Here is a 22,815-nt window from a genome sequence, read left to right as displayed (position 1 = left end):
CAGGTGTTAAAGGAAAGGGCTACAAATGTAGCTGACATTGCAGGTTTTGAAACGGTGGAGGAGGCCGCTCTTGATGGGCAGTTTTGGACAACTGTGAGACAGGTATTGGATTTCACCAAGCCAATTTATAACATGATTCGGTTTGCAGATACAGACAAACCAGTGATTGGCGAGGTGTATGAGCAAATGGATACCATGTTGGGGGAAATAAAAGACATTGTTAATAACAGAGATCCCGACTTGTACAATCTGATTCACGATTGTGTGTGTGAACGGTGGAAAAGGCTTAACCTTCCACTACATTGCTTGGCGTATATCCCAGTGTTGTTAAAATCGCGATAAAATCGCGATTTTTTCGCGATTTTTTCATCTTGCCGATCAAATCGCGATTTTTATACGAAAAAATCGCCTACTTTTTTTTTTTGCCGATTTTTACTGAAAAAATCGCGCTTTTTTCAAAAAATCGCGATTTTTTCGAAAAAAGCGCGATTTTTAACGAAAAAATCGTGGGGGATCAGGACAGCATAGTTTTATAACTTTTTTTGGGTTTTTTCATGCAATGTTTTTTGAAAGAAACAAATAATTTTTGAGTGGGGTAGCTTAATGATCAAGTCTAGGCCCTAGTATGGATATGCTATTCATGGTAATGTTAAATTCTTAAAGTAAAAGTGACATTCTCCTTAATCTTCATTTTCATCCTTTTACTTAAATTTTTAACATTACCATGAAATGACTCAGGATGTTTGAGAGTGGTTCCAGCCTCATTGGATTTCATATGGAGAAAGTAGAATTTTAGATTTCATTTAAAATCCAGCAGACTTATCAGTTTTTCAGGATTTCAGGATTGGGAGATTGTAATGTTTCCAGGTGACACCACCTGCCCGGGCTACCCCTGCCACCAGTAGAGGACGTGGTCTACCTCCTATAGCTCCTACTTCTAGTTCTTCAACGTCTAGATCACATCAGACTCCACTGCCATTTCCACCTGCACGGGCACCAGCATCTACATCTAGAGGGAAAGGGAAAGCTGTGGCATTTTCTCGCAAGAGGGGCAGAGGAAATCAATAGGATTAGACTTTCATTTTATTGTATATGACATTATGACATGATGAGATACATTATCATATTTTTTGTTGATATTTTGAGGCTGAGTTGGGACTTACTATTCAGGACATGATTCAATGTTATGTGTGATTTTAGCGCTAGAAATGATATTAAACATCTTATATATTAGTTTTTTTATCATATTTATGTGTCAATGTATTTATTTTATGTTGTAGATGGTTTAGATATTAAAAAAATTGAAAAAAAATGAAAAAAAATGAATATTTTTGTGCCAAACGATTTTTTCCCGCTTTTTTCCGATTTTTTCCCGATTTTAACGATTTTTTCCGCTTTTTTCCCGGCGCCGATTAAATCCCGATCGCGATGTGTGCAACACTGGTATATCCTTACGCCAAAATACTACTCAGATTCTTGGTTGGGCAAACCTGCAGCAGGGGGTGGTGTTAGGACCAAACCCCATTTAGATCGAGAGGTAACTAAAGGATATCTGGATGCATTAGAAAAGTTGGTGCCTGACAGGGAGGAATGTGCAGCTGTGCGCCTTGAAATAGGCAGATACTTCACTGGCAGTGGTTTGTATGGTAACTTCCATGCAATGGACGACAAAGATAAATTTGATTCTCTCACATGGTGGGAAACATATGGCGGCGACGGACTTTTGCGAAAATTGGCATTGAAAGTTCTTGCACAGGTTGTAAATTCTTCTTCTGCAGAGAGGTGTTGGAGCACCTACAGTTATATACATAATGTGAAAAGAAACAGGCTCAACGAAAACCGAGCAGAAAGCTTGGTTTATGTGCACTACAATTTGAGGTTGTTGAGCCATTACTGTGATCGGGCTAATGAAGATCCCACATATAAAATTTGGGACAATCACCCTGAGGACGACAATTTGGAGGATGGCATTGTACATATGGAAGAACTAGAAGATGAGCTTGTACGGGATGAAGCTGAAGCAGCTGCAGCAGCCATGCCACCTCCACCTCCACCATCCAGTAGCAGTTCTCGGGGCCCGAGTCTTGTTCCATTGCTGTCGCCACCTCCATCGACACCCTCGCGTGGAGGCTCTAGTTCTGGTCGTCGGTCTGGGCGGGAGACTCCTAGAAGACCACCAGTACCACGACCTACTTATACTCCTGGAGACTCTCGTGGCAAGGGCCACTTGTAGATTTACAGTTTACTTGTCTTTTTTAGTTTCTATTAGACTTGTCACTTTAGTTTTCATAACTGTTCAGTGTTGAGTTTTGAGTCCTTGACTCTTGACTCTTGACTCTTTCATATCATTATGACATTATGATATTTTTTGTAAACATTATATCACTGTGACAATGAAAATTTGAAGTTTGAAGTTGGGTGGCAATTATAACTCATTGGTAATGATTGTGAATTATGAATATGATGCTTTGTGAAAGACTAAAGTTGTTTCATTTCATCTCATTATTCATGTTTCATTTTATAAATTTTTAACATTTCATATCATGTTAACAGTTAGAAGTTAGGACTTAGAAATATCTTCGATATTACTTCTTGTAATGGTTAAACTTGGCTTACAAGTACAACTTGTTACTTTGGTGATCAATGATGATAAATGTTATTGAATTGAATGTTATTTTAATTTATTATTTTACTAAGGTTGATGACGATTATAATTTCTAGATGATTGATGTGATATGGTTCAATGATCAATTTATGTTTTTTTATGTTTTTTATGTCTATTTCATCATTCTACATGTTTTTGTTGACATATATGTATCAAAAATTAAAAAATATAAAATATATATATATTTTTAAAAAATCGCTCCGGGATTCGCTCCCAAACCGGGAGCTTCTGAAAATGGTCGCTCCCGCTCCCGCTTCCGCTCCCGCTCCCCGCTTCCGCTCCCGCTCCCAAGTAACACTGGCCCATACATTGAGAGATGCTATATAGAGACAAAATTCCACAATTTAAGCAGTAAATGCATCCAATAATTATCCATAAAAATTAGCGAAAATCCCAATCCAATGTATATGACAAAGTAAAACAAGAATAGCATTAAAAGCATGTACTTACATGTAATAGAAGATATCCAACCATCCACAATTTGACATTAGAGAAGCTCCTAGATAAGATAAACCAAATCCAAACATCAAAATTCATCCATAAAGCTCGAATTCATCCTCTGAGAAAAGTGTGAAATTCTCAAGAGAGAGAAAAGATCCAATCGAAAGTGATGATGAGGAAATTAACCAGTGTTGCACAAGATGACCCCCTTGAATCAAAACACCAAAACACGACCCATACGAATCCGTGGGTGATCCATGCCCTGGAACGCGTCCCGGAAATTCTAAAATGCAGATTAGATTGGAAAAGACACTTCTTGGCGGATTACCCGGTCGGAATGCCGCTGACTGGGGCTGCTTCCGTACGGCTTGCGACTGTCTCGATGGGCCGCCTGCTAATTCTGCTGTGCGATCCCACTAATTTTTTATTTTTATTTTTATTTTTGTTACTCCTTAGAGAGGTTGAGGGTGGGTCTAAGTTGGGCTAGGGAAGGGAATGAAGGAATTAAAAGCCTCCTTCTCCTCTCATTTGCTCACTCTTGTATTTCTGGAGAGCTTGGAGAAGAGAGGAGAAGAGAGGAGAAAGAGAGGAGAGACTTGAGGAGAGCTTGGAGGAGTAAAGAAGGGCTTCCATCTACAAGAGCTAAAGAGGTAAGTGCAAACCCCAAACTCCTTCATTTTTCTGTCGTTGTTTTTTGTATTTTTCTCCTCCCTCTCCTATGCTTTCCCATTCTTTCTTCTTGCTCATTTAATTGTAGGTTGTCCACCACCTATATTTATATTCCAAGATGATGTTTTTTTGGCTTCTATGTATCATTTCTCTTTTGGTTTTCATGATGGCAAGGGGGAGTAGGAATAGAAGGGAAGACGAACAAGAGGATAGTGGTCCCCATATGAGTGACCCAATATATGATGAGGAGGAAGGGTTTGAAGAGGAAGGGGATGAACCTGAAGGGAACACTGAAACACTAGAGGGGAACGCTGCATTGACACCCTTGTGGAACTATGTGACCAAACTTGAAGGGGGAAAAGGTTATGGAAGCTACAAATTTTTGTGCCCTCATGGTTTGCATGGAGGAAAACCATATAGTGGTTCAACTACCCATGTGAGGAGGCATCTTTGTGGGGTGATGGACAGTGATGAGAAAAAGGGTGCTGTGGGGATACAAATTTGCCCAAACATTTCTACTGAACAAAGAAGAAAATACATCCAAATAGAAGAGGTTGCACAACAAAAAGGAAAGAAACAAAAAACTCACTCTGAATCAAGTGCAACCTCTAGATTTGGTAGCTCATCTCCTCATGGTACTTCTGCAAGCTCTGGAGGTAGAACGATAGGCGATTTCCTTAATATTGCTAGAAGGGATGATGTGGATGGAAAGATAGTCTGATTTCTTTGTGCTTGCGGTGTACCATTCAATGTGCTTCGCTCTCCCTATTGGCATGATATGGTTAAGGCCATCAATGAAGCCCCAAAAGGATACAAAAACCCCAACTATGAGAAAGCTAGAACAATGTTATTAGAAAGAGAAAAAGCAAAGGTTCAAAGAGCTTTGACACATTTTACAAATGAGTGGGAGGATTGTGGTGTATCCATTGTATCAGATGGGTGGACAAATATTAGAAACCAACATTTGATCAATTTTCTTGGTTTTTCTTCTAGTAGTGTAGTATTTATTACATGTCATTACTCCTCCTCCATCAGTGCAACTTCCCAAAACATTGCAGATCTCCTATTGCAATCAATCAGAGATGTTGGTCCTAATAATGTGGTTCAAGTGATCACTGATAATGCAACAAATTGTAAGGCAGCAAGAAAAGTTATTAAGCGTACTCATTCACACAACTTTTGGTCTGGGTGCTTGGTGAACACATTGAACCTTTTGATGCATGATATTGTGAAGCATAAAGAATGTGGATGGATTATTGAGCTTTACAAGGGAGGGAAGGAACTCATTAAATTTATCACAGAGCATACAAGGGTAAACTACTTTTATGGCACTTTCTCCAAGTTGTAGTTGCTTAAACTTATAAAAACAAGATTTGCAAGTAATTACCTCACCTTTAGGAGGCTAGTGAAGGTGAGGCAAGCTTTAAGTAATATGGTGACCTCTGAATCATGGGAGGAAATTAACAATGATCGAGATGGTGCTAATGTAGCCAAGGACACTATTCTTGACATGTTTTTTTGGTCATAGATTAAATTTGTTTTGCTATTCACCAAACCAATTTATTACATAATCAAGTTTGCAGATTCAAATCGACCAATAATTTGGGAGGTGTATGAGCAAACAATAGCATGTTGGGGCAGATTAAAGACACTGTTGAGCCTAGAGGTATCACCTTGTACCATTATATTTGTGCAGAGGTGGTGAAACGATGGGATATGCTAAACATTCCATTGCATGCCTTAGCATATGTTCTGACACCTAAATACTATCATCCATCATGGCTTTCAACACCAACACCTTAGGGGGAGGGGGGAAGAGAAAACCACACCTAGATCCAGAGGTTCTAGAGGCTTATATGGGAGCATTGGATAAATTAGTCCCTAATGAGGAGGAGTCTGCCATGGTACGAAAACAGTTGAGCAACTATACACTTAGCATTGATCTATTTGGGAACATGCATGCAATTAAAGATTGAGAGACTTTTTCTTCTCTTGAGTGGTGGGACATGCATTGAGGTGCTACTTGAATTCTATGGGCTTTGGCATTACGGGTGCTATCACAGGTGGTAAACACTTCTTCTACAGAGGGGTGTTGGAGTTCTTATTCTTTCATCCACAATGTTAAAAGGAACAGGTTGAATTTAGACCGGGCAGAGAGCTTGGTTTATCTTCACTACAACTTGCGATTGTTGTTCCATTACTGTGATGATGCAAAGACTAATAAAGACCTTAAGGTTAGGGACAAAAATCTAGAGGAGCCCAATTTGGAGGATGGAGAGCAATTAGAGGATGCTCTTATCCAGGATAATGATGATCGAGTTGAGATGCCACACCCATCTGGTACCTTGGTTCCCAGGTTCAATGCTTCAACACCAACAACCGGGGCTTCATATTCATCAGTTTTAGTGCCACAACTTCCACAACCACCATCTTCTTAATTGCCACCATGTGGTGGCCCACTGCCACGTGTTGTTTGTCATGGAAGAAGGAGAGATTAGTAGATATATTCACAATTTACTACTTTTGTCATAGATTAGACTTGTAGGCTTGTTGTGAATTTGAACTTTTTTGTCTTACTCTTCCTAGTTCAGTGTGTACTTGAGTCTTGGTGGTGGCGAAGTGGCGTATTTTGTAAACATTACTATTGGAATTTTGGACATGACTAATGTTGACAATTGTTCACTTACTAGACAAGTTACTTGAATGTTTGATGATTTTATGATTTATCTTGTAAATGTTTTATGTTTTATAATATGCTTAAAAATTTGATGTATGTTTGTAATTGCTAGAGTCTAGATGGTTGATGCTCGAATAATTAATCATTGATGTACAATGGAATCATGGATGCCATATCTATCTTGATTTATGTAAAAATATGCATGCTTTCATGATTTCTACAACTAATTTGGTATTTGGGATGTTTTTTTTGAATATATATATATATATATATATATATATATATATATATATATATATAATGTGTTAATAATCTAACTTTTGGTGACAAGCCCACCAAACTAGCTCACAAATGAAATAATAAGCCTCTTAAGAGGTCAAATGATGAATAATATATGTCTTAGGGCCCTCCAAGAGGCCTAATGAGGTCCATAGGTGCCATAATGAAGAATAAGATCCTCAAAAGTGATGGACAAAGGGTTGGCCCCTTGTTCTCCAAACAATAAACATGTGGTGCTCCCAGTGGGTGTGGGGACACAATAACAACCTCATGGGTCTCCAAATGAGTCGAAGATGCATGTAGATCATCTGCAAGGGCTCTGATGATGGTGTAGGTGATGGCACATCATCCTACAAGTTTTGGGTCAGCTACCAAGTGTATGGTACATTTGTAGGGTTCACTGGGAAAAGGTGAATCAGGTGCATCTTCCTCGTCCAATAGGTGAATCTCGAACAATTTCTGAACATCTTCGGGGATCCGTGGAGTATAGTTTACTGCTTTGGAGGCCCATGGCTCTCATCACACACCCTATATGTGCTAATGTAGCCCTCTGGAGGATTAGGACCCCGTATAGGGAGACCAAACCCAAGATGGAGATCATCTGCAATTCTGCATAAGATCCAATGCGTCCCCTAGCCTTATGACACAACATGTCATTAGAGAAATAGAGTAAATGAGCTTACCAACCATGGACCACAGGTGAGGACTTCATAATGACCTGCCCTTCCATAATGGGCTTCCGGATGTGCCAATATCTCCTAAACTCCAAATGGGGTTAACCAAGTATCTTATTAAGTGGTTTCTACTTTTAAAGGGGTTAATATGTACAAGGTATGTCCTTCAAAAGGTGGTGGCATGTGACAGATAGGTGAATGAATTAGTTGATGAGAAGGGGCTAGTCAAACTAGGTTGGCTAGTCAAACATTGCTCAACAGTGGCTTTGATGCTAATGTAGTGAACCAAAGTGGTTCATATTACAAATTTCCAGAATAATTAGGATAAAGTTATAAAGTAAAGAAATCCATATAGCATAAAGATATTTTCAATTGTATACTATAAGTGATGTTTTAAAAGACAACTTGTGATGGCATAAATATCAGACTGGTCATGAGAATAAAAGGTTATGTCCTTTGGGTTATTTGATTATTACTGAATAATTATTATGTGATGTTATTTATATATTTTATGCATGTTGCATGATCTGGCATCTGGGAAAACATTTCTTCTCAAACATGTTATACAATCATCAATGCGTCTAGTTGAACACCAAAAACTAATAAGGATATATGGAAACCGCGATATCCTTACCTTGATTTACTTTTACTAGTGATTAGTATCTGCTCATTTTAAGGTCCTCAATCTCAGTCTATTCTTCTTATCAGCAAAGAAAAACAAAGGCATTTTATATGGTGTTTCAGTTTCTTTTTTTATTAACTTGCATTGTAACCTAATTATATTGTACAGGATGGAGAGTTGAATGCTTTTGCAGATGTCCATTGCTACAAGGCAAACCAGCCACCTGAAGTTTACAGAGTTCATCTTTCTGCTCTGAATGTAAGTGCACGAAAAATAACCAATTGTGGGCCTTTATCAGATTTTTCTGCTTGAGGAGTTTTTCATTAAAATGAGGCAATCATGATAGTTTTATGTGAGTTGTTTTCATCCCTAATATAAGCCTTCAAACATCACACTAACAGGAGGGTCACTCTGCATTACGTACATAAAGATTTGAACCTGGTCATACTCACTGTCATCTCTGGTACATGGAAAACTCTACAAGATAACTGATTTGTGCTTCAATAATGTATACAACTGTAGGTTACTGAAGATACAAGTGGTGAATGTACAGTGGTGCTGAGTTCTGGCTCGTATATTAGAATTAGATAATCTCCTGTTAAGCATAAAACAAGCATCAACGACTTTTGGGGTTGAAAAAGGCCTCTAAGATTAGATAAGATGGTTATATTAGTGTCTGATGAATGACCACAAAAGTAGGTCAGCAGGACTGGTGAGTATAACTGGTATGGACTCTCGACCTTCTCTATGAATCCTGATTCCTTGCTCCACAATCCTTGCGCACTTTTGGCTCCTAAATCCTTGTGCACTTGGTTCCTAAATCCTTGTGCACTTAGGCTCCTAAATCTATGCGCACTATTATTCCTCAACTGATGCGCATTCCACACAAAGAATAATCTATGATCTTGTGCCTTTGTCCTTCTCTTTATAGATAGAAATCGATGCATGCAAGGAGGCCTAGTCGAATATCAGTTCACACTAGTGTCATGAGTTTCCTTTGCTAGTTAATTGGAGCAAGTCCTAGTTACACTTGGACTAGCTCTCAGTTAACTAGCTCGAGTTCCTCCTTGATTTACTCTAGTTGTGATTGCGAGTTAACTGAGAACTCAACTCGTTCTCTCTCCAATCAACACTGAAGTCTTAACTTGTTCTAACTGAACTTGTCACTGCCACCTCATCTTGTAGTCTAACTGAAGAAGACTCCAACTAACTAAAGCTCCAACTCTACGCTTGCAAACTTGATGACCATTCCAGTAAACTGGAAATCAACTCATTGTAATTGAAGTCTATCTCATGAACTCACATTCATGCTAGAGAAAGACTAATTTGAGGGGTTCATTGGCTAAGTTACAAGCCAAAATACCTTCCGTTGCTACATTTTCAACATTCCCTCTTAGCGAGGAAGGGATTTTGTACAACTCCCAACTTATTTCTGAAGTAGATGAACCTGCCTCTTGCTAATGCCTTAGTCAAGATATTTGCTATCTGCTACTTTTTTGGAATGTACCAATGTTGCATTAATCGTTATCGGGATAATATCGGCGCGAGGAAAAAATCATAATTATCGGGAAATAATCAGGGAAAATCGTTTGGTACAAAAATATTCATTTTTTTTCAATTTTTTTAATATCTAAACCATCTACAACATAAAATAAATACATTGACACATAAATATGATAAAAGAACTAATATATAAGATGTTTAATATCATTTCTAGTGCTAAAATCACATATAACATTGAATCATGTCCTGAATAGTAAGTCCTGACTCCTGAGTCCCAAATCAACGTCAAAATATCAACAAAAAATATAATAATGTATCTCATCATGTGATAATGTCATATACAATAAAATGAAGAAAATAACTAAAGTCTAATCCTATTGATTTCCTCTGCGCCTCTTGCGAGAAAATGCTACAGCTTTCCCTTTCCCTCTAGATGTAGATGCTGGTGCTGGTGGAGTTGGCAGTGGAGTCTACTGTGCTCTGGAAGCTGAAGAACTAGAAGTAGGAGCTATAGGAGGTAGACCACGTCCTCTACTAGTGGCAGGGGTAGCCCGGGCAAGTGGTGTCACCTGGAAACATTACAATCTCCCAATCCTAAAATCCTGGAAAACTGATAAGTCTGCTGCATTTTGAATGAAATCTAAAATTCTACTTTCTCCATATGAAATCCAATGAGGCCAGAACCACTCTCAAACATCCTGAGTCATTTCATGGTAATGTTAAAAATTTAAGTAAAAGTGACATCTTTTACTTTAAGAATTTAACATTACCATGAATAGCATATCAATACTAGGGCCTAGACTTGATCATCAAGCTGCCCCACTCAAAAATTATTTGTTTCTTTCAAAAAAATTGCATTTCGAACATTTAGCATCCCTTATAAAACCTTGCTGCCTTGATTGCCCGCGATAAAATCGAAAAAAATAGCGATTTTTTGGAAATTGTTGCGATTTTTTCAAAAAAGCGCGATAATTTCCAAAAAATCGGGTATAAAAAAAATTGGTGATAATATCGGATATTACTCGCGATAATATCGGCAGTGGGAAATTATCGCGATAAAACGATAATATCGCGATTTTAACAACACTGGAATGTACAATAGCTTCACCATCTCTTTTTGCACATAGTCCCTGAGATGATGATACTTGATCTTGATATGCTTGGAGTGATCATGAAACATTGGATTCTCAGAGAGTTTAATGCGACTCTAATTGTCACAGTGGATCAAAGTGGGCTCCATCCTCTACCTAAAAAGTCCCACAAGCAACTTTCTCATCTAGATAGCTTCGCACACTACCAAACTGGTAGCCATGTGTTCGGCCTCTGTTGAATTGAGTGCAACTAATCTCTACTTCTTGTTGAACTAAGAAACCATTGTTGACCCAATGTTGAAGGTGCAACTTGAAGTACTTTTCTGATCTGTAGATCTCCTTGCCCAATCTGCATCCGTGAAGCCCTCAAGCCTCACTCCATCAACTTGTTTGTACCATAATCCATAACATATCTCAAAACATGCTTTGCAACTACCCAATGAACTCTAGCAGGATCTATCATGAACTGGCTCAGTTAGTTCACTGCAAAACATATGTTAGGCTGTGTGTTCACTAAGTACATCAACGACCCAAAGAGCTGCCTGTACAATGTAGCATCTACTTGCTTTGCACTACTAGCGTTCATTTTCCTCTAGTTTGTGCTTGAATACAATGTGGGAGTGCAAACATGACTCCTAGATATGCTAAAAACAATATAAAGGAAGAAACCTATCTAAGTAGAATATCAAATATGTGTATAAAACTGTGACAAAGGTTTGGTTATTTAAAACACTATTTGAGTTTGGACTTTGGACTACTGAGGAACTTGTCGAAAGAGAAAGAGAGAGTGAGAGAGAGTGAGAGGTTAGATGATGAGGCTGATGATGTCAAGGTCTCTTGGGTTTGATGGCCAAGGGTGAGGGGGGCAAATAGGGTGTTGACTCATTGTTGGAGTCCTCTGGAACCATCGAGGAGTCCAACTATATGATCACGAGGGGAATGCACGATTGAGGGATACTCCTAGTATCCCAAGGTTGGAGGAAGGAAACTCCAATAGATCTGTGGTTGCTCCTCTAAGTCTGGGAGGTAATCTGATGGGCAAAGGTGCTCCACTCTGAATCTATATAGAGCTGATCTCTATAATCCTATGAGGATGTGTGTCTTGATATATGGAATTGTACCATTGAACTAGGATTGATAATATCATTTGGCCTCTGAGAGGAAGAAGTTGAAGAGAAATCTAGGGTCTCACCATTTTGCTATCTGGTGCACTTTGGAACTCTGCTTACAGTTTGTTGCTCCAATCAGATGGCTCAATAAGGATGTATGAGGTGATCAATCTGGTCATCCCAGAGTGGGGCATGGCATGTAGGAGCCAGGATTTGTTGTAGAAAAATGTCACCAATGCACTTAACAGGGATACTACAATTGTGTTTCAAAACTAGATGACGCTTTTGCCTCAAGTGGTTTTCATGTCAATTTCTCATTGTTACAACAAAATCTAGCACTCTAGTGCATAGCCTCACTAGATGACCTATATAGAGTGCAACAATGAGAATGTGTAATGAACAAAGTTCGTATATGCAAGTGAATAGTCCAAGATATTTGGAATACAATAAAAGAATCCATTTTAGAAATAAATAATATATTGTATAAATGTATGAATGTAAAATCTATCTGGTTGCAAATGCAGGCCCTGCTTATATACTATGCAAGGCCTAGTTCACAAATAGTAATGTCCTTTGGGACATGTCACTACATAATCAAAATCCTCAATCTGATCTGTAGCGCTTCGGGGTGTGAGAACAATTGGAGTGTATTTGAGAAAATAGTACAAAATACACTTGAAGTGCTACAGGTTATAAATTTGTACTTCAATGTAGCAATTACATTTATTGTAATTTATGATCCTCAAGAGTAAAGTGTCATTAGTTTTTTATGACACTCTTACAGGTTGGAGTTCTCATGCCTTAAGGACTTGGTGTAACATTGGATGTGGATGCCATTTCCTTAAACAATATTGATGTATTGTCTAGGTGGAGGGTGGAGTTTGAGCTTCCCATCATGGAGGAGTCATCTTCATGGTTAGAGGATGGACAAGTAGTAGTACAACAATAGGGGCAACAAGAGGAGGACTCGAAGGAGGAGGATAAAGAGGAGAATGTGACAGCATCAACACCACCTTCTACAGATATAGGAGAGCATAGTTACATACCCATCAGTTGTCTTCTGATATTTGGTGCACGACTAGGGTCTTCTATTGCTAAGGGTAGGGTTGGCAAATAGCCCATCATCTTTTTAGGTAAAAGGGTAGAGGGCGCTGATCTAATATAGCTAGCTGCTAGTTTTGTTTGTTTTTCCATTGTACATATAACTCATGATGATGAGATACATTTATATATGCAATGCTAATTTGTATTGGTTCTCCACATTTGAATCCTTGATTGGACAATTATCAAGGATCAACAGGATTTGTCAAAAAGTGGGGTAGCTTCAAAACAGATTTCCCATAAGGGAAACCCTAAGCCCCAAGATCCCGAAAGGAAAAAATATATTGGTTAAAAGGTCTGAAGATAAAGAAGTATTTTTGATGACAATATTATTTGGGAATTTCAAATTTGAATTTCCCTCCACTATCCAAAATCGGCCCCTCAAGTAAAGGCCCTTAACGCATTATATAAATGCAGATCTTATTGATCTAAAGAATACATAACCATGTGATTGGAAACAAAATATTTGAGGCTTGATCACATGAAATCTGCGGCACGTACTTTTCTTATGGTTCGAATTATTGGTTTGTTGACTATCTTCTAGCGCTCGCATTGGTTCGTTGGCAACATATTGGAATTGGGCATAATACGTCAAGCGACTCTTATAGCTCGCACCACAACCCTGTGGCTGTATTTCTATGATCATCATGGCTCTCGCTCGCACTATACCTTTGGCTCATTACAAAAGTTTTGAGGTTCGGTTCAATTATTGTGGGTAATTTCTCTTCACTGTGAGTCATATCTCATCGCTGTAGATTGTACCTCAATGCCATGGTTTGTATTTCATCTCTGTGGGTCATATCAATTCACTATGAGTCGTATCTCACCATTGTAGATTGTATTTAATCACTACGGTTTGTTTCTCATCCATGTGGCATCATGATGGTTTGCATAACTTGCAAAATATCATTATGATGAGACAATAAGTTTATATATAATGGCAAGACAATAATCTATGTGACTATGTCTAGAACATATTTGATGATGACTTAGAAATACAGTGCGGTCTTTGATATGGCAAAAAACTTGATATATTTGTGACATTGTTTATATAACTTTGCATGAGGTTATTCGTCACAATACAGTGAAGGAAGTAACCCTAACACATCTAATCATTTAGGGTTTTGCTAACATGCCAATGTCTTTTCTCTTATATGAAGGTAGTGAGATTTGTGATGACAAATGTTGCTTATGATACAATGATGATAAATGTTGCTTATGATATAATGATGACAAATGTTGCTTATGTTATAGTGATGACAAATGTTGCTTATGATACAGTGATGACAATCTTGTTTATACAGTGATGACAATATTGCTTATGATACAGTGATTATAGTCTTGCTCATTGTTGTAGCTCGTTTTCACCATGTCAAAATGTGAAAAAGAAAAATCATATATCTTAATATATATGTATATATTGATTTTTCCCTATATATATATACATATATAGGGAAAAACCAAAATCAAATGTTGGTTTAGAATAAGATTTTATTTTTGAAGAATAAAGCTCGGTTATTGCTACGCTAAGGTGATGCAGAATCCATTAAAGACATAGGCCTGGTGGGGCCTGACGGGATTCAACGAAGATTCGAGTGCGTGAAGAGTTAAATGGCAGACATGTTAGTTCTATCGCCTTAACAGTGCTGTCAAGCCCTCCCAACGGATGAAACCCGTGATCACAAATTGCATGAGAGTTATTAGTGTTGGTGCCTCCGTAAAAGAGTCAGCGCCTGATCGCTGAATTCAGATCAGTGGCCAAGATTTGATGTGGGATTACCCAAAGATGGTCCCACTTACTGCCATGGGTGCTCCTGTGAACAGTAGAGGGTAACCACCTCGGGTTTGCGGCAAGCGAGCGTGGCTGTCATTCTTAGTTACATCTCTTTGTCCACATCATACAGTCCTCCATGTCACCTTTTTCATATCATCCACGTCACTACCTGTCACGTCACTCCGTACACTTGTCACTTCCATATTTAATTCCGTTTTCCCTCGCAACATTTTTTTCATTTTCCCATAAAATCTGTTTTCTATTTTCACAAAATACATTGTCTGTTCCATTTCTGCACATCTACAAGCATGTCCACGTCTGCCAACATTTTATACTTGGATTCCAACGTCAGTATTCTGTGTCCAGGTATTTATATATTGTGTCCACCCACTCAGTCTCTTTAAAATGTCAAAGAAAGCTTCTTTAACTGGCTCTGCAACTCACATTCCCCTCATGGACACAAAGAGGGATGTCTTTGACCCTCTTTGCTCCTTAAATTTGATGGAACTCCACCAGAATATCCTAGCAGGTCAAATTGATTCTCCTGTATACACTGCAATAGTAAAATCGGGTCTTTTCTCTACTATAATTCCTCATACATATGTTTATCCTGAGTTTATCACCTGGTTAGCTTCTGTAATGTATCCCCATAAATGTTTTGTGATGAATGTTGTAGGAGAGAATATCTTTCAGGCCTCTACTCTTCTAATTTAGTAAGCCCTAGACTTTCCCTCTTCAGAACATTATACTGCTTTTATAGAAGAAACCCTGGTAGCAAATTTTCAAAATTTGTCTGTTAGAGACTATACCCAATTATCTTTTTATCTTATGCCTTCAAGATAAGTTTTATCTACTGAACCAACTCAATTTCCCTTGGAAACTTTAGATGAACATGTTAAACCAATTCTACAAGTAATTGTTGGGGTTTTGGAAAGGGATGATACTGATGATAATTCAATAGGGCAATGTATATGACAATATGTTAATTCTCTTAACTTGATAATTGTTTGTGTTACTTTTTAACTTATTAGATTTGATCTTCCTTATTCCAATGTGCAATACATCAAACAACTACCAAAACAGTAAGAACAATGACACAATATATAGGCTGCAAGCCAGGGCCAAAACCCCTCATCTCGAGGGGAAAACTCAAAAATCTCTTCTTATCTTTCAGATATTTCAATTGACGAATAACATGACCTAGACTTAGACAAATACCCTCCAAGATCAAGTCTTCCTTGGTCTCTTGCTGCAATATTTTCGACCTCCTAGTAGATCCGAAATTCTGCTTCCCAACAACTGTTGCTACTTCTCTAGGAGACTTCGATCTCCCTCTAAGAACCTTCATCTTGACTTCGCTTGCCTTGAATTGAGTCCTAGGGCTAGTAGGATGTGCTAAGAGACCTTCGCTTGCCTTCCCTCCTCTCTTGCCTTGAAAATCGAACTTCAAACTATCCCAACACATAAACCCTAACATTGCACTTCCAGAGGAATAGAGAGAGACCTAAGCACTAGGTCCTTCTTCCTCATGGTGAGATCCTTCTTCTTCCTTGTCAACTTCTTCCACAGATATAGGATGCTCTTCATCATAGAATCTATAGAAAGTTCTTTTGATTTCTTGAATGCTATGCTCTTATCAAATATGACACCTTGACTAACTTCAATGTGATGTCCATCTTTCATATAGATTCTATAGGCTTTCGATGAGTTACTATACCCAACAAATATGCCCTTCTCACCGGAAGGATCCAATTTCTTTCTTTTGTCCTTTGGTATATGAATATACATAGAACATCCAAATATTCAGAGATGATCTACAGATGGCTTCTTCCCAATGAACACTTCTTCCGGAGTCTTGTTGTCTAGAGATCTGTGAAGACATCGATTTTGTATGTAGACTGCTGTCTTTGTTGCCTCACCCCACATAAACTTAGGTAGATCTTGATCGTGTAATGTTGCTTTTACACTTTCTTCAATGGATTTGTTCTTTCTTTTTTGTAACTCCATTTTGTTCAGGATTGTATTGGACTATCAACTTCGTCTTAATCCTAGATTTCTTACAGAATGCTTTAATCTCTTTGGATGTGTATTCTCCTCCATTATGAGATCGTAGTATCTTAATTCTTCTTTCTGTAAGGTTATGCACTTCAACTTTGAATTCTTGAAATTTAGTAAATAATACTTCATCCATGGTTTTCATTAATTAAACCTGGGTCTTTCTTGATTGATCATCTATGAATGTGTTGTAGAAGCTACAACCACCCTCCAAAATTTTGCCTTCGCTTTGTTTTGGAGCCTCCCTCCCCAAAATCTTAGCAGCATGTCTTACACTGCTTAGGTACTTGTGTTTTATTTGAAGTTATCTTTCACTTTGCAGCTTGTGTTCTCTAACTTGTTTTGCTGACCAACCGCACACTGACCTCGTGACTTGGTTCACATCCGGTTCCTGCGCTGTCCTGGCAAATTGCACAATCCTAGAGGGAAACCAACGTTGCTCTGAAAAATTGCGCAAAGCAGCCTGATAGTCAACCCTGGTCTCCAGAAATGTGCAGAGCAGTTTGGTAGACAAACTTGGTCAGAGAAATTGTGTAGAACATCTAGATACTAGGCTTCGGCTCAGGAATTGCGCAGATCCAGTTGGCAACTTGTCTTCAGCTAAGAAATTGCACGGAGCATGAGAGGCAACCAAAGGTATCAGAGGTTGCTTCAGATGTTGATGCAACTAAAAGAAAATTAAAAGCATAATTTGGCCACTCTCAACAGGAAATGTACTATAAAATGCAAAAGATGGTCGGGACATACAAATTTAGCACGTGGGCAAAAGACAAACATCATGGCCATCACCTTGGTTCCTAGGGCCCCTCATATTGGCTCCTTACGTCATTAAGGAACCCATGACTATTCCAACCCCTGGTGGGCAATGAAATGCCCCACCTTAAGGGGGTATTCACTGTTATATCTTACGTTATCATGCTCTGATCCCCTAGAACCCTCAACAGTTACAAAGTAAAAATCTATAAAAGGCATAAGGCATATTAAAAAGGGTGGAAAAAAAATTGCCGGGGTAACTGATGTACCATGATTACTCCATGCTACATTCATATACCCAACTGTGGGCTTCCCTTATTATAGCTACCCTTATACTGTGGCATGTGGCTTGGAGCCCTCACTTGATGTCCCACTCCATTCCACCATTATTTCACATAGCACCTTCCATTTGATGGACGTACCATGGACATGTAACCCCCTTAGAGGTTGAAACCACCTAATAGTGTACTTAGTTAACCTTCTTCTTGAACTTGGGGACATTTGTATGTTCCGAAGCCCGTTATGGAAGGGCATGCCACTATTAAGTGTCCACTTGGTTCCATGATTTATAAGCTCATTTTGTCAATTGTACTAATGATTGGTTTTACTAGAAGGTAAGTGGACACATTGGATCTTATACAAGATTGCAGGGGTGTTTTTGTCTGGGGTTTGGTCTCCCTATACAGGGTCCAAGCCCTCCAGAGGGTCATATTAACATTTGTCACGTGAGCTTTGAGAGCCATGGGTTTCCATCATAACGGAGAGGAGATTGCCACTTCATGGGATCCTTCAGTTCCACTTATTCCTTGCTCGTGTTCCATCTATTGGATGATGAAGATGCTCTTGGATCACCTTACATAGTCGGCTCCACTTTTGCACCACCAACTTAGGAGCTAATCCAGGGCCTAGATGAGGATGTGTCTCGCCATGAGAGATAATGGGAGGGATTTCTGTTGATTTGGGGTAGCATGGAATGTGCTCTAGGCCTCAAATTTGCCAGGGAGGCTTGGGCAAATGTATTCCAAAGAACCCAGAAAGCGTTTTGGGAAATTCCACCTAGAGACAATTTTATTAAAATAATTAATATTTTTTAATGGGACCCTAAGTCTAAACTTAGGAAATTAAAAATTTTAATGGGTATTAATGTAATTGTGGGTGTAACTTCTAAAAGAAGACGAGGATCAAGCTAAATGATCTTAGCCATTGATTAGCTTTTAATCTGGGCCGTCAACGAGAAGATTATTTAAGGAAGGTTGAGGGCCATTTGGAAAACACACCGAGAGATCAAGAAATTGAATTTATGAAGTGAGAAGTTCTTAGGAGGAAATTCTGATCGAGGGGATTTCTTGCAGTTGAGGGGTAGGGATAGCATCCAGAGAGAGAGAGAGATCTTTTTAGCCGAAGAATCATCAATAGAGAGAGGCAGAGAGTGATCTAGCAGCTCTCACGCAGAGGCTGACGTAGGGCCACACAGAGGCAACACAGATGGTGAGAGAGACCAGGAGGCTGAGAGCAGTGACTCCAGGCAACAAATTGATCAACTGGCTGGTTGATGTAGTGCCCAGAGGGGTTGATGCAAAGATTACATGAGGACTGCGCAGGGCCTACCAGAGGCACTTCATCTAGTGTCCGGATCAACCGAGATTTTTCTCAGTGATTGTGTGAGGTAATCTCACAAATCTTTCTGCCATTATTTTTCTCTATAAGTGAATAACCCATGAGGTATTCAAATATGTATTCAAAATTTGCTACTGCTTAATAATAATAAACCTCTGTGCTGCGACACCGATTTTACCGCATTAGGTTTTTCTGGGGACATTTTTCCAAAAATAATGGTGTTATTGTGTTGTATTTTCTTTCTTGCTCAATCTCTTGTTTCCGCATAATATTTAATTAAGTGAAGGCTGCAATGTATGTATTTCGATATTTGCCATAGGAAATTGCAGATAATTTGTTTGAAGGAATTTAACAAATAGGAGAAATATCATCAGTTGTTGCAGTAGGAATTCCAGTTGTGGAATTTTCACACTTGCATTGTTCTTCCAACCGTTACAGATGGGATACAAGCTTGTTCGATCCATTTGGAAACCCATGAGGATATTTTGTGCCCCCATAGCCACTTGGGTCATTTGCTTTGAAATCAAGGGGCCAACCCCTTTATCACTATGTTGGGAGCTCATTCATTCATCTTGACACACATTGGACTCCAATAGGCCTCCTCAATGGCCCTTCAACCTATTGCATCTATTATTTTTCCCTCTTGGGAGGCTTATTTTTATATTATGGAGCTATCTTAGTGGGCTTGTCACCAAGGAATGTTATTTTGACACATTATTTTATTAGTTGGGGCATTATTAGGCCTTATTAGGCAAATCGAATCCCTTAGGGAGGATATATATTGATGTGACTATCATTTCATTTGATCATCACTTGGTTTTGGACTTGTATCTCTTGAGAATTTTGCTAGCCTTATTGATGGACAAATTGGAATCTTGATGAATTTTGATGTTTGGAAGAGATTGTCTTTTATCTTGGAGCTTCGATTTTTGTCTATTGATGATTGGAAGATTTTCTCTATACTTGTAAGTGTATTTTTGATGGTATATTTCTCATTTTGTCACGTATATAATGTATGAAGAATTTTCGCTCATGAAGTTTGTGAAGCTGCATTAATGAAATGTGTATTTGTTGATCTTGTCTTTGTGAGGGCTCTTTCATATGTTTTATGTATGGTGAATAAATATCCGTGGGGTATATGATTATCCATAATCACCTTGATAAGTCATCAATTGGAACATCAAAGAAGTATAGGTTTTCCTAGCAACCTAGTTGTTGCCTCTAGGACCATGCGAAGTTGTTGGGGAACTCCTTGATTGGGTATAAGCATCCCTAAACATTGAATCATATTGACTCCATTCTCCTAATACGCTAGGCACTAGTCTAGTCCTAGGTGATCACTAAAACGAAGAATTTTCTCTCTTCTTTTCCTCTTTTAAAAGCCCTTACCCTAGTAGGCTTCTTAGGGCATCACACAAAATCCATTGTAGCTATCCAAAATTGATGAAACTTGGTTAAGAACTGTGCTGGTGTGTCCTTGAGAGGTCCTCCAATTTTCAAGGCATTTCGATGAAGGGATCTCAAGTTATCCCAAGCCCTAGCTTAAGAATCGTTTCTCCCTATGCATTGAAAATCCAAGTCAAATCCTATCTCTTTGATCCTCTTTTCCTCCCCTCACTTGGTCATGCCCATTTGTTTGAAGTTCCACCCGAAACCCTTGACCTCATTTGGGTTGACTAGGGCTTCTTTGTGGTCCTGCAACCTTGTCTCCAATTTCACAAGAATTTCTTAGAAACCCTATTCTTATAGGATTGCTTGGTCTAGGGTACTTCGCATCAAGAAATACCCCTCAACCCTAGGTCAAAGTCTCCTTCTAGCCCTTCTTGGAGAACCATTCACCTTGCTTCTAAAGTAGGCAATCCCCATCATTAGAGTCTCTCCTTTGAATAGGCTCTTGTAATCATTACCCACACACCATTGATATTTTTCTCCTAGTGATTTCCCTAATACCAATACTCCTCCCATTGCTGAAATTCCATAAAGAGCAGAGAGATTTAGCTGAGGTGACAGTGGGCTATTGCTGCTTGTTGCCATTTGACCTAGTAGTTTCTCTATAGGAACCCCTCTTAGAACCCTTGCTAATTTGAGCAGTAACATTTTGGCATCATTGTCAGGGAGGAAGCAGGGCTACATCCCTAGTGAATCATTGAGGAATTGATTCAATAGTGACATTATAAGTAATCCTTTGGCGACTCCACAACTCCCTTTTTAGAATGGAGAGCCCTAAAATCTTGACTTATCATCGAAGAGGTGATGATTCACCTCGTACTCCTTTCTTTGATAGGGCACTCAATCGAAAGAGCCATAAGCATGGATTTTCCAATATTCTTGGGGCCCTTCTTTGTCCTCCCCCATAAGATCCATATAGACCAATATTAACCGAAGAAGAAGACCCCGAGGAGCACCTCACAAAGTTTGAGTATCGAGTCTATGATCAATCCTATAGTGAAGACATCCACATGATCTCATTTGCCACGACACTTCAAGGCAATGCCCGCATATTGTATCAATGCCTCTTGGGATTATTTTGATAATGCATTGAAAAGAAAATGGTTTCATGAAAGGGATGTGGTTGAGTTGTACAAGGGTTTCCTTTCTAGTAAAATGAATGGAAATGAATCCAGTGCAGAATTCAACCAAAGATTTAACACAATGATTGACTTAATTCCTCAGGAACTAAGGCCCCCAAAGGAAGTGTTATTGGTTGCATATTTCAATGCCCTTACTAGGAAATTATTCAATGCCCTTACTAGGAAATTAGCTTTTTGTGTCAGGAATAAGAAGCCTGCCAACATTCTTCAAGCTCAAAACATTACCTTTGACCTTGATCAAGCCATGAAAGAAATTTCCATTAACATGGTGCAAATCAATGACCCTGACATTCCTGCAGAAAGTGAAGGCTCATCACTTTATGAAGATAAAACATTGCCCAAAACTAAAAAAGGAAAAAAAAAGAAGAAGTACAAGGAAAGACCTCCAGATCATGTTACCTTAGGCCTTCCTCTTAGGGTAGCTTTGGATATGCATGGCCCTTTTGACATAGTTCTAAGTATCAATGGTCACATCTTAAGGAATTGTATTTTGAATTCTGGAAGCCCATTTCAATTAGTTTATGGTGCTGAAGCCAAATTACCTATCCAACTCCAATTACCTGCTTTTGAACGCTTAAAGACTTTCCCCAACAAACAAGAGTCAAGACACTATTCAAGCCCGTATTGACCAGCTTATTGAGGCCGATGAAAATAGAAGGAAAGCCCTTGACCAGCTTGGCTGCAGTCACGATTAAATGAAAGCTTCTTTCGACAAACACGTCCGAATAAGGCCTTTAAACCCTTTAAAAACCCGGAGACCTAGTTCTCTTGTGGGATAAAAGAAGGAAAAACCTGGCATGCATTAAAAGTGGGATAACCTGTGGATAGGTCCCTTCAAGATAGCTGGTACAAATTCTTATCATTTAGAAACTCTTGATGGAGAGTTAGTTCCTCTTCGCGTAAATGGGCAGCTCCTGAAATAGTACTACCCTGAGGGCACTTGACTTTGTATTATATGCATGTTAGGATAGGATGCATTGCATGCTGATTTTTCTCATTAGAACTAACATCATATGATATTATCATGCTAGATTAGCTGCATTTAGAGTAAATACCTCAAGGGCTTTTCCAACCGAAAATACCCTCCGAGCTACCAGATTTCAACAATCCATGGTGGGCTGTGGCTTGCTTCCGTCATTGCAACTGGTTCTTTGAAACTAGCATTTATTTTTCCTGGTGCATAAAAGTGGGTTG

At 38.9% G+C, this 22,815-nt stretch overlaps 1 protein-coding gene across 2 annotated transcripts in view; it reads left to right on the top strand.

Moving 5' to 3' along the window:
* Positions 1-22,815, top strand: part of ARP9 (actin-related protein 9) — a 312,878-nt gene that overhangs the window by 237,251 nt on the left and 52,812 nt on the right. The window contains exon 13 of one of the 2 annotated variants that reach the window (XM_089438960.1): positions 8,196-8,285. The exons of the other annotated variant lie outside the window; for it this stretch is intronic. Within the exon in view, the coding sequence (XP_089295086.1) occupies positions 8,196-8,285 (90 nt within the window). The remainder of the gene's footprint in view (positions 1-8,195; positions 8,286-22,815) is intronic. 2 annotated transcript variants of the gene reach the window in all.

The sequence above is a fragment of the Pinus tabuliformis genome, chromosome 9, assembly GCF_031772625.1.
Source record: "Pinus tabuliformis cultivar Carrire ecotype Pingquan chromosome 9, CPIR1, whole genome shotgun sequence".
In the NCBI taxonomy this organism is placed as follows: Eukaryota; Viridiplantae; Streptophyta; class Pinopsida; order Pinales; family Pinaceae; genus Pinus; species Pinus tabuliformis.
Note: the sequence above shows the minus strand (reverse complement) of the source record. Positions and strands in the feature narration are given on the sequence as shown.